Source organism: Lissotriton helveticus, chromosome 5_1 (genome assembly GCF_964261635.1).
Source record: "Lissotriton helveticus chromosome 5_1, aLisHel1.1, whole genome shotgun sequence".
Taxonomy (NCBI): Eukaryota; Metazoa; Chordata; class Amphibia; order Caudata; family Salamandridae; genus Lissotriton; species Lissotriton helveticus.
Window position 1 is genome coordinate 1613100946 of NC_136065.1, and position 13758 is coordinate 1613114703.

Here is a 13758-nt window from a genome sequence, read left to right on the forward strand (position 1 = left end):
GCCAAATAGGATTGGCCCTGTTTTCTGCTGTCACAGATGTCACCAAAGAGTTCATGCATCAAAATATATTTTGCATTCAGTGCCTCTCCCCCTCACAATTTAGGGGCTGTTTACGATGTCGGACGGAAATGGGACCAACCTCCATACAGTGGTCCAGACGGCCTACTTACGATGCAACAGCATATGGTGTGGTCGCATACTCACATTTCCCTATGGCAACATGTGTTACCACCATAAACTGGATGTAGCACAAGCTCCCTTATGGAAATGGGAGGCTGTGTTCATTCCTGAACCACGTGGCCCTGCTAGGGGCTCCCAAACTCACTCTCTGACATGTCAAGCATCATAATCCGGACGGCATAAAATGCCATGCATACGGATTACAGGCTGGTCTCCGACTGGCCGCTGGGCTCCTTGAGCCCCTCAGAAGCCAGCCGGAATGACCGGCCGGTTTCACTTCCAACCTCCTAAATTGTAATTAGGTAGTCAGAAGTGAAACCGATGATCTCGCCGACTGAGATCACAATCTGGCCCATATTAGGAAAGATGACTCACAAGGCTTAATATTGATCCCTCTATTGAGATGGGCCTGTACTTTAAATGTATAATAAAGTATATCTCACAGGCACATTGATACTAGGAAAATTGCTACTATAAAATGATATTACTTTCTTGAGCATCTAACCTCTTCCCTTGACAACCTCCAACACCACATGTAGGTTCTCTTACTGAAATCTACTGCTTAAGGCACCTGTCCCTCATCCTACAAGAGAGTTCCAGAATCCAACTTTATTTAGCATTCGCACCTGTCTTGCTACTTTCCCTTATTATTGACGTATCCACTTTCCAAAGCTCATTGACAAATACATACATCAAACTCGATATCCTAACATTTAGAATACAAGCAACTTGTCAAGATGATTTTATTATTTGTATACCAATATTTTGTACATTTCATTAAACAAACAAATATTATAGGTGCACCAACTTACAAAATGACTTGTATAAATAAAGTATTGACAAAGCCATTGAATTTACAACGCATGCACATTGCAGAGCTTTCAGATTTACAGTTGGCAGGTGTGCACTATAATAACCACATATTTCACAGAAGTATTGTTGGTGTTCTGTTTTGCACATTTTTCAGTTCTTTGAATTGAAGATTTGTATTTATGAAAGCACTTGCAGTGGATATCTCCAACCCCTTCTGGACTGTTAGCTCCATTGCAAACTAATTTGTGAAATGCTTTTTGTACTTGTTAATATTACACCAAGCTAGTCGGTGGCATGGCATTAACGGTGTATTCCCTAATATCCATCCATATGGTAAGTTTATGACCACCAAGCGATGGAGTTAGCTGGGTACCAGCTTTTAACCACAGAACCTCTATTCCAACCTAATTGCTTGATATTCTGTTTAGCTATGACCTTCATTGTTTCCTGTCTTGAACAATTCCATCATTATTAACAGTTTTTCTGACCCACTATATTCCATAACATGCTGGATGTAGAAGAAAGTGGTGGTGTGCATTGTGTCACGAATATTTGTATCAATTGATATGTGTAAAATTCACTTTATTAGCGACCTTTCTCCAACGATTGGTTGGCAAGCATACCGTTTCAGTGAAATATTCATTTTGCCTAGCCACAGTTAAACCTTTTTTAAATTGGTCGCTCATTAAACCTCCTTTTGAAATTCTGTTGTAAATAGTAGGTGCAAACACTTGCATTGAGCAATCATCCCATTGTTGAATTTGATTTACTCTTTTAGTGAAAATGGGGAAGCACATAAATTAATTATGTTTGCAACCATTTAGCACCAATAATCACTGCTTTTCTGTGCATGGTGCGCTCGGTGTTAAGAGCAAATACAACTGTTACTGAACTCATAATGCGGTAATGGTAAAAGTATATTCAATACTAGGCACGATATTATTGCTGCATCATCACATAAATAAGGTCCCCAAAGAAGCTCTGTAAGCCTATTGAAAAATACAAAATACAATTCACAACAGGTGCATTTTACAGACTTGAAAACTTAAGGTTGAATACAGATACAAACAAACTGATAAAATCACCATGATCTGAACCTCACTTACAGCATGCTAATTGAGAGAGAATCTTGATAGATGTGTTCTTTAGCTTGGGGCTGCCAAGGATAAGGATAACTGACTGTGTTGGAGAGTAAAGGTAAATCACAATCAAGCACACGGTAAACCATGGACTTGTTGGAGGGAACATGTCTATGAACATCAGTATCTCTGAAACATAAAACGTAATATAGAGAAACAGGAGCAATGTCACAGTCTTTGCCGCCCGCAGACCAGCCTCACCACGCGGGGTGCCCGAAGAAGAGGAACTCATCACCATCTGTTTGGCATGAGCAACAAGAGATTTTATGATTAGTACATTTGAGATGCCTACGAGTAGTAGGGGCACAGTGCATCCAATGATATTGCTTACCAATAGATAGTACAGATTCAGTTTGGGTATTGCTCCCACCAGGGTGATATTAACTGTGAAGTCATTGGATGTGTTTGTTTTAAACTCATAATCAGCACTCCAGGCTGCAGGAACACTTATGGCCAAGGAGATCAACACAGACCACAAAAGCAGCCAAGGCACAACCTGGGAGATATTCTGCTTCAGCTTGATGAGTAACGGCTGGGTAAAAATGAGAATCTGAATGCAGTAAAAGACGCAGAGGCAAACCGTGAACCAGAAGCTTGAGAATATAGGAAAGAAGATGAGAACGTTAAAGGTTGAGTAGATTTCAGCTGTGAAATATTTTTCACTCCACAGAAATGTGCAGAAGTCATTCACCGTCATTGTGAAGAGGAACGAGATATTGGAGATCCCCAGTGTGCAGACTATGAGGTCACAGGCATTCTGCCGGACTCCTTGGTCCCTGATGTAGAGGTTCACTGCCACGATGAATGCGTTGGTGATAATCCCAGCCAATGTGCTAATGCCGAGGATCGACACTGACAGGACAGCTAATATAGGTAGCATCGTGTATGTGGACTACTGACCACAGCTGACCATCTCAAGGTGTATGGTAGCAATGTCTACTTAGCCCTATAGGATATGTTGATTATAGATTATTAGGAATTCTGCTGTTAATTGTCCAACAATTTCAGTACCGCACTGTATCTTTTCAATTCTAGAGCAGCGATGAAGTGAACATTAATTTTACCATGACTCTGAGTGCCTGTTATCGTATAACCTGTAAGACACAGCACGTTTTTTGTAAGATGCACTGCCCACACAACATATTCTTCTAATTCTATTAACAACTGAGCATTGTGCAACATGCTTGCACCACATGAAATATAGATAGAAAAACTATTAAATTACAACGTAAACTCATATGAATTAAGACAAGGCAAGGCACATCGGTTAGAGTGTATTTTACAAACATTTTTTTTTTATTCATGACATATTAGAAGGCCATTCCTATTATACCTATTATTAGATATAATCACTTCATATGCAATACAAATGGAAATGTAGTACTTTTTTTAGACCTCTCACAGAATTTGCCAATTAGGGGCCAAATGTAGGAAGCCTAATACCGCCCGGTAACGGCCAAAATTACCGAATTTCGGCTGTTACCGACCGGTATTAGGCTTTTCAGATGTAGGAGGCCACATTTCAGGATACGTTACCGAATCAGTAATTTAAGAAATCGGTAAATTACCAAATTCTTAAAATACCAATTCGGTAAATTACCGAATCTGTATTGTAGGGAGCACTCAAGTGAGTGCTTCTTACATTTTAGAATTCCTTATTTACCACCAACTATTAGTTGGTGGTAAATAACGAATTCCTTTTAAAAAGCAATTTTTTGCATTTTTATTCAGTGTCATGTGGCAGACATACATGCCCTTAGGGCATGTATGTGTGCCACATGTGCACCCATGCACTATTCAGGGGTGCAAAAGGGTGTCAATGTGACACCCTGCCACCCTTGAAAGGGTTCCCTCTATTACCGATTCGGTATTTACCGATTCGGTATTTACCAAATCAGTAATTCCCATTCATTCCTATGGGCCTCCAGCCCCATAGGAATGAATGGAAATTACTGAATCGGTATTTAATTGGTAAATACCGATTCTTAATTACCGAATCTTACCGATTCGGTAATTTTTACCGAAAAATTATCTACCTCCCATTGACCTATTCTAAAATACCGTATCGGTAAAATTGGGTATTTAAGAATAGGTAAATTGAGATTACCTACATCTGGCCCCTGATTCTTCAGAAACAGTTATTATGCAGACCACATCTTAGAGGTTTTATTGCTCTGCCAAGGACTGTGGACGTAGGATTAAGGGCCTGATTTAGGTCTCGGTAGATGGCTTACTCCATCATATTCTGTCACACTGGTGACGGGTATCCCTTCCACCAAAATATATATCCTATTATATCCTATAGGATTTATATTTTGGTGGACTGGATTTCCGTCACCGTTGTGATGGAGTAACACATCAACTGATATCTAAATCAGGTTCTAAATCTTAGGTCTAAGACTTAGTGCCTCTAGTTCTGCCTCAAGAACATGATTGGATTAGACTTGTGGTGGTGTCCTACGTTTTTTTAAAAGCTAATCTGGATCCTTTCCATCTGATGATGATAATGTGAGCACACAGACACCTTCTGCAAGTCATAGCAGTAAATAATTTCATTGGTAGCATGAACAAAAAAAATGTTGTCTAAGGAGCGGGGATAATACAGTACACTCTTTGACAAATGAAACACTTTTCTGAAACATAAGGTAAAAATTGAAAGTTAAAACAGTATGTATTATTAAAGAATGTTCCTAGACGGGAGGAACAAGTTTACTTTACCCTAATACCACTGAAGAGGCATGTGCCCGTCCATGCCATCGACCCTCAACATCGTTGACAACATTATACCACATGTAACATCTTAGTAAGGTTTCCTAAGCCGTATTTATAGACAATTTCAATGTCAGTTTCTTTTTTTCTTCAAATAGTAACCAAAACACTGCAGATTCTATGGAAAATGTGTTTCGTTGAGTAAATGAATACTCCTCTGTTGAGTTCATATACACTCGCACTATGCTGTCATGCTGCTCACCTTACATTTCATGTTAGAATGATGGTGCAGTCATCAGGCAGTTGCTGTAACTAACTGGTGAGAAGAGGGCCTTTTGCTGCAGGTAGTGTTGATAAGAATAAACCTTTTATTGGTACAATTTGTATGTATCTCTGATTCCACAAAGTGGCAATGAGGATGGGATATGAACCCACTCATGCAAAGTACAATGAATTAGCCTGCAGGTGGTGTTCCATGCATGAAATGGGCAGAATTGGAAACCTTTTTTCCTGAAATACGAAATACATTGAGACTGTGGATGAACAGGATAAAATGTCAGCAGAGCGAAAGACATTCATTTTTAGGTCTCCCCTAGCGAAGCGCTGCTTCGCCTTGGCAAGAGTATTGTCATCGCTTTGCTTTGTGAAGGGAGACAAACCATGTGCGTGCACGGACAGGCCGTGTGCACGTGCATGGCGTCTCCTCTCCGCCATCTCCTCTGGAGGGGGACAGAAGATATGCACTCCGTACGCGTGCACATCTCCTGTCTCCGTTTAGGGTTGGCTTTATACAGCACGCACAGCACTTGCTTTCACTTTTCCTTTCCCTCCTACCTGTCGGCTCCATGGAGACAGCTTGTACAGAGGGAGCAAGTGCTGCCTGACCTGGTTGAGGAGAGTGTCCTCGCCATGCTCCCAGCTCCGTTGTGCCGCCTCTGCGACCCCTGGCCTGAGCACCCCATAAGTCTGCTTTTTTTTAAAGTAATTTTGAAAAAAAGAATTGAATGCAGTTGTTTAACAGAAAAGTTTAAGGCAATTATAGTATCCTATTGTCTTTAGATGCTTTGGGGCATATTTACGTCTTCTGGCGCATCTCTGCAAATCAGCAGGGATGTGCCAGAACAGATGCATCACGTAATCCCCCCCCTTACCCCACCACAGATGCGTTGCATTTACAATGTGGTGCACCATGGTAAAAGGAGGGGCAGAAGGGTGACGCATCTTGAGGCGCACGGGCGGCGCATTGCTGGAGTCGCGTCGCAAGCGCGACGCAACTCCTGCAATGCACAAGGGCCGCCCATACTCAACATGATGCCTCACTCCTTACTCCTGCTTCAAGCAGGCGTAAGGATTTGACGCAGCAGCGTCATAAAACTGACTCAGTTAAATCTTGTAGATTTCACTGCGTCAGTTTTACGTGGCTTTCCTGCGAGGAATGCCCAGCCAGCGACAGAACGCCCACATGAAACCTGACGCAGGTTTCATGTGGCGCAGGGCTTTACAACTTGACGCATCTGCCTTGATGCGTCAGGTTGTAAATAAGTGGCAACGTGGCGCATGGTTTACGCCGCCGCTGCGTCACAAAAGTGACGCAACGGCGACTTAAAAGTGTCGCAAGGGGCTTGTAAATCTGCCCCTTTCTTGCCAATTGCTGGCGTGACGAACTGTGCCTAATTGTTTGGAGTGTCTGAGAAGACCGCCTACAGTCATGTTATGGTCACACCGTGCTGTTGAGGCGTGATGCAGTGTTTCTGGGGCGAAACAGCGGTGCTGAGCAGATATAGCTCACCAAATGGAACGTGGCTCCCTGTTATTTTGTCCTAGAGAATGAGGTGCGGAAAGAGCATTGCCCAAGGTGCAGATATAAAGGTTAACCTTCTCCTAGAATGAGAAGTCAATTCTGAATAGACCCAAAAGTCTCTGAATTATGCAGACGCCAATACCTGCCACGGAATTAGTAATCACGCGGTGTTTACAGGGTGTGTAATGTAAAAAGACGTGTTTCCAATGTTAGCACTCCGTCACATACGCTAGTTGGTTCAGATATATTTTTTTCCTTCCCTGCTCAACATGACCAATCACTTGCCAATAACAGCCAGTCACAGAGCTGGTGTTTTGACTTTCCGTGAACACCAGAAACATTGATGCTTTCATGAAGAGATACCGACTAAGCAGGCACTCGATCAAACTTTACCTTAAAATAAAAAACACGTTCAAGGCAATGAAAACCAAATTGTTGATTGAAGCCATACCAAAAGCTCCGAAGTAGACATTTGTGTGTTCTTTCTGGTGCATCTGATCTGACTGAGAATCGGTGACAGGCATGAGTCAAACTCAAAACAAAACAGCATGCATTTTTCAAATGAAAATTCAATCCACTCGTTTGTTATATCAATCACACTGCCACAAATTCCAAACATGGACTGCTTGCATTTTTAATGTTTCATTCAACAAGTTATTGCCATTAACGGCGAGCAGCTCCTACCCTGGTGTACTGTATTTTGTTGAAGCTCTCTGCTGAAGTGCCTAGAGCACGTGTGAGCACCCGATCTGGGGTAATAGTCTTGAAAGGCCAGACTGGGATACGTGATTTATCATCTCTGGCTGGCAATGAGTCAAAGAGATAACCCTCACAGTAGCAACCTCGTAACAGAGCTGCAACTACAGGGAGAGCTGGTCAAGGTACCAGCACACCGCTCAGTTTTCTTTCATACTCAATACAAATTTAAACAAGCATTTGCAATGCAATAGGTCTCGAATTCATGGGAGTTTGAGCTATTGACGTTGTAAATTACTGCCTTTTCTTTGTTTTTAAAACTTAAATAAAAGGCCGTCATTTACAATGCCAATATTTAAACTCGTGTAAATGTTGCGATCGCGCGCAGTCCCGCCGAAGACCCGCCAAAGAGCCGCCCGTCTGTGCCCGTCCGTGACAGGACGGGGCACAGGGGCCATGGACTCTGTTTCCCCTCGCCCCGCGTCCATAGGTAAGAGGCAACAAAAAATGGTTTACTCTGCCCAAACTTTAGTAAACCTGAAACCTACAAATGGCTGTTGCATAAAAAAACCCAGTCAGAGCTTAGAAGGTTGTTTCTCGTGCTTACAATGCCGGTTCCAACCGCCTGATATCGGGACACATATAGAGGAAAGCACTTCCTTACAGCGGTTAAAGAGCTTCCTACTAAACGTCCGATCTCTACCTAAGCACCAACATCAAATATGGGACCTAGTTTATACAACACAGTCAGATATATGCTTCCTCACAGAGACGTGGATGAAACCACATACGGTCGGTCACATCCATAGCGATGGGGATTCCATCTGGGTATAAATGTAGTCATTTAGACCGAGAGAAAAAAATAGGTGGTGGCCTTGCAATAATACCTAAAGACGAAATTAAGGTCACGATTCTTGAACAACATTACAGCCCACAGTTGGAAATCATGATCTTTAAGATTGCTTCGGCAGACCACATTTCCTGGAAAGGTGCCTTAGTATATCGCCCGCCAGGATCCAATCCAGACTTTGCTCTCGCCCTTCTGGAGCTTTTAGCTCCTCACCTTAAGTCTAAAGAGGACTTCATCCTCTTGGGAGATTTTAATATTCACGTGGATAACCCAGCGCTCCCCGAATCCATCTCCTTGACCACTGACCTCTCCAACCTGGGTCTAAGAATACAGAATAACGGGGCCACACACAGAGGCGGCCACACTTTCGACTTACTTTTCTGTAATAATACTAAAATAAGCTGTTCCCCAGCTAGAGAGATTCCATGGTCCGACCATTTCCTGATTGAGTTCACTCTAATGGCTCAAAAAAAACCTCCCAATAAAACATCATTCCCACCTATTTGGCGTCGCCAATGGCATAAAATCTCAGTCGAAAAATTGCAAGAAACTTGCAAACAGCCTACTATATTGGGGGAGGACACAGCAGACATAGCACTTGCTAAATTTAATGCTTCACTTAAGCAAGCCATTGATATTCTGGCTCCATTAAAACTACACAAACAATACCCTCCGTCTAAACAAGAAAATTGGTATACACAAGAACTTAGAGTTGAAAAACAAAAGTGTAGGCGAGCTGAAAAAGCATGGAGGAAACTGAAAACCAAGGAGAATCAAAAAATGTTCTTGGAAGCCCAGTCAACCTATTACAAAAATATAAAGCAAGCTAGGAAGACTTGTCTGACGCAACAACTAGCAGAAGCGGGTAATTGCCCTAGGGAGCTTTTTAAAATTTTACAAAATTTCGTAAAACCTACAGCTTGCGAAAGTTCCGATGATTTTTCGCAGACTCTTTGTGACGAAATTTCACGATTCTACGAAGATAAAATCAATCTTATTTACGAAAGAATAATAGCATCTAATAACATGGGAAACAACACTAAGCTCCCCTCCCTCAACCCGCCTAATCCAAAGAAACAGTCTCTGCTATCATTTCCACCTATTGGTAACACAGACCTTCTCCCTCTTATTACCCATATAAAATCAGGGTCCCCCAATGACCTTCTCCCTGCTAAAATGGCTGCCCCCTTGATCTCCCTCCTTGGTCCCTCCATACAAACCGTGATTAACATCTCCCTTACGGAGGGACAGGTTCCTGCGGAATGGAAGAAGGCCGTGGTAAACCCAATAAGGAAAAAAGTGGCATCTCCATGGTCAGACTTTTCAAACCTACGCCCTATCTCCCTCTTGCCATACATCGGCAAGATAGCAGAGAAGCACGTGAACACCTATCTATCTAAACATCTTGAAGCAACGGAGGGCCTGGACTACTCACAATCTGGGTTCAGGCCCAACCACAGCACCGAATCATGCCTCCAAACAGTGACCAATAACATCAGAATGGCACTGGACGGGGGAAGCTCTATGATTCTGGTGCTGTTGGATCTTTCCTCCGCTTTTGATACGGTGTCACATAAGGTGCTTCTCGACCGTCTAAGGGATGTAGGTTTGGGGGGCGTAGCTCTGTCCTGGATGAAGAGTTTTTTGTCCGACCGCTCTCAAGAAGTCAGGCTGGGCTCCCATAAATCCATCTCTAGGGAGCTCAACAAGGGAGTACCACAGGCCTCATGCCTGAGCCCCACACTATTCAATGTGTATGTGGCCCCCTTGGCCGACTTGGTAAGGTCTTTTGGGTTCACCCCGGTGTCGTACGCTGACGACACCCAACTTCTGTTTCCCTTTAAAATCTTGACGCCTGCATTAAAAAAAATCATTTGCTGACGGAATGAGGGCAGTATCGGAGTGGATGTCATCAAACTGTCTTCAGTGCAATGTAGGGAAAACAGAAGTCATGCTGTTTGGGCAAGCATCAATACTCTGGTCCCCTGAGTGGTGGCCCCCAGAATTGGGACCTTTCCCCAGTCCTAAACATACTGTCAAAAACTTGGGGGTGCTACTAGATCAGGCACTCACATTAAAAGATCATGTTAACCAAGTGGCTGGCACATGCTTTCGGGCCATTGGATTGCTAAGGAGGGTCTTCCCTTATCTGCCAGACTGTCACAGAAAAACTCTCGTCCAGGCGCTAGTCATTAGCAGAGTGGACTATTGTAATGGTCTGCTCTTAGAAGCAAACGAAGAACAACTCAGTAAGCTACAGGTGGTCCAAAACACTGCGGCAAGGATCGTCCTGAATGTTCCACCTAGGACTCCCTCCCGCCCCGTGCTGACTAAACTCCACTGGCTTCCAGTGCGAAAACGAGTACAATTTAAGACCTTAAGCACTATTCACAAGTGTCTGATAGGCACCGGCCCTAGATACCTGACTAAAATCTTTCAACCTTATGCTTCTGGACGTTCTTTACGATCAAGCAGCCAGCAGCTGCTACAGGTTCCTAGAATTAAAAAAACAAGGCAAGGAGGCCGTGCTCTGGCCCATGCAGGGCCAAAGCTCTGGAATTCACTTCCTCTCACACTGAGATCATATACTAACCATTTGGCCTTTCGAAGGAATCTTAAAACTCACCTATTCACAAGCAACTAATCTCCTTGAGTAATAATCCCTCATTGTTTCATGGTCACTATGAGCTATACTCTACCACCGGCAAAAGCGCAGAGATACCCCTTCGTGAGTTTAGTCAGGCGCTATATAAGAATATAAAATAAAAATAAAAATAAATAAATAAATATTCCATTGCAAGTGCTTGTTTTACATTGCGTGGGGCCCTAAGGATGAAAAGCTTTCAATTAGACGTCTAAGGAGATAGGTGGAGAGAAGGATAGAAATGTTTTGAATTTACCATTGCAGATTTCGACCAGTATTTCTCTCACAAGGTTTGTGTTGGCATTGTGAGGTACAAATGTTTTCACCAAAAGCAAGAACATGAAGAAAGTATTGACAATTTTGTAGCTGTACTTAGAACCTTTGCCCTGGATTGTAAGTTTGGATCCCTACGGGAAAATTTAATTTGGGATCAGGTTGTGATGCATGTGAAAGATGTGTCTATACAGGAGGGATTGTGGGTTAATGGAGATGCCAATTTACAGCACATTTTGGCTATTGTCTGGATAGCTGAAATATCTAGTAGGAGTGCTAAAATTGTGCAGGCTGATCCTGGCATCAAACGTGAGGTGTGTGTGGGTAATGTCTCTAACAACATCCAACAATAAAAAGGGGTGGTCCAGAAAGGCATAGAGAAAAGATTAAAGAAGGGGCTGAAGAAGTGTTTTGGTGTGACAGTAAGTTACATTTAGACAACAGTAAATTGTGTCTAGGTTTGAAGCAGAAGTTGTCCAATTGTGGAATGACAGGGCACTTTTCTAAGGTGCGGATAATGGTGATGAGGAAGCATTTGACACACAAGAGGATGACAGATTTGTATTTAACATTCAGGATTGTGATAACAAAATTCAAATGTGGATGATGCAGTCATTAAGAAGAAACCCCTATGTGACATGACTATCGGTGGGTTTGATATAGAAATGCATGTTGGTTCAGAATCTCTTTATTCTATCATTAATGAGAATGTTTGTATAAGACATCCTGGTCTGAGACCTGCTCTCTCCCCAGCAGCTCCACAGCCTTGTGCCACCTCCACTGACTCCACAATACCTCTTCCTGGGGAGGGATTTGAGGCCACTGCTACCAAAGTCTGATACTGGGCCTGTTCTGTTCTGCTGCCGCTTCTGCGGCTTCTTGCCTGATAATGTTTATCTTGTCATTGTGCCCTGTTTTCACTGCCGTGTTTTTCTGTTTCTGCCGCCACCTCTGCTGCTCCTTGCCCCGATGTCGTTCATTTTGTCATTGTGCCCTGTCTTCACTGCTGCCTCTGCTGCTTTCTTGCCCGGATATTGTTTATTTTGTTATCTTGCCCTGTTTTCACTGTCGTATTTGTTCTGTTTTCTGCATTGTTGTGCTGTAACTGTGCCCTGTTACTTTGCACCTGTTTCCGCCACTTCCACCCCGCCGCTGCTGCGCCTGTGGCCCACCCTCCTGACATTTCCCACACCCGCCTCCCAGTTGCACGTCCCTCCCCCTCCTTATTTAATGGCAGGCGCTGCATGGGAGCACAAGCAAGACCTCTGACCTCCTGGTCTGAGACCTGCTCTCTCCCCAGTAGCTCCTCAGCCTTGTGAAACCTCCGCTGACTCCGCAACAACTCCTCCTGGGGAGGGCTACGAGGCCACTGCTACCAAGGTCTGATACTGCGCCTGTTCTATTCTGCTGCCGCTTCTGCTGCTTCTTGCCCTGATACTGTTTATCTTTTCATTGTGCCCTGTTTTCACTGATGTATTGTTCTGTTTCTGCTGCTGCCTTTTCTGCTCCTTGCCCTGATATTGTGTATGTTGTCATTGTGCCCTGCCTTCAGTGTCTTATTTGTTCTGTTTTTGTTGCCGCCTCTGCTGCATTCTTGCCTGGATATTGTTTATTTTGTTATATTGCCCTGATTTCACTGCTGTATTTGTTCTTTTTTCTGAATACCTGTACTGTAACTGAGCCCTGTTACTTTGCGTCTGTTTTGCCCTCTCGCATCCTGCCGCTTCTGCCCCTGCGGCCCCACTCCCCTGCCGGTTCCACCTCCGGCTTCCCAGCTGCATGTCCCTCCCCCCTCCCTACTTTATGGCGGCTGCTGGAAGCCCGTCTGTGACCCGACCGCAACCAGCGCCAGGGACCCTGGATCTCCCACCACTGACCGATAAGACTCAGCCACCCTCCTTGCACTGAACCCCGGAAGAAAAAACAGCTGCCAACAAGCCACGCCGAATACGACCCATGGCCAGTTCTTCTGCTGCCGCTGCTGCCAGACCTTCACCATCACCCTGTCAGCCAACACCATCAACTCCTTAAGATGCATCCTCCTCAACGTGCACCCAATGCACAGACATGCCGTGGAGATCTGGAACCTCCTGGACTCTCTCTCACCCAAAGTCGCATTCTTCACATAAACCTGGACCAACACCGCATTCACCCACAACATCACCATCGCCATTCCGGACAGATACAAAATCTAGAGAAAGGACCACCCCAACCACCCGGGAGGAGGCCTCACCATCGCACACAAAATGTCTCTCCTCCTCACCACCTCCAGTGAAACCTTCTCCGCTGCCGAACACCTGCACTTCCACGTCCAGACCAGCCCCAACTACACACTCCACGGCACCCTCGCTTACAGACCTCCCGGCCTCCGAACCCTCTTGGCCGACACCATCACTGATCTCATCGCACCCCACTCCATCACTGCCATGGACTACATACTAACTGGAGACCTAAACTCAACAACCTCAGCAACCCCAATTCCGCCACCCTCCTTGACAATCTCGCCAACATCAACTAAAACAACTCATCACCACGCCGACCCACAAGGCAGGACACCTCACCGTAGGAAACAGCATCCACTTCAGTCACACCATGCAACACACCATGCAACCCCCATAGACTGACCACCAGTTTGTACACTTCCTCGTTGACA

At 44.2% G+C, this 13758-nt stretch overlaps 1 protein-coding gene across 1 annotated transcript; it reads right to left on the reverse strand.

Moving 5' to 3' along the window:
- Positions 1 to 2091: 2091 nt before the first annotated feature.
- LOC144752730 (taste receptor type 2 member 40-like) lies at positions 2092 to 3012 on the reverse strand. The gene has a single exon (XM_078640589.1). The coding sequence runs from the start codon at positions 3010 to 3012 to the stop codon at positions 2092 to 2094; it is 921 nt and encodes a 306-aa protein (XP_078496715.1).
- Between the last annotated feature and the right edge of the window lie 10746 nt (positions 3013 to 13758).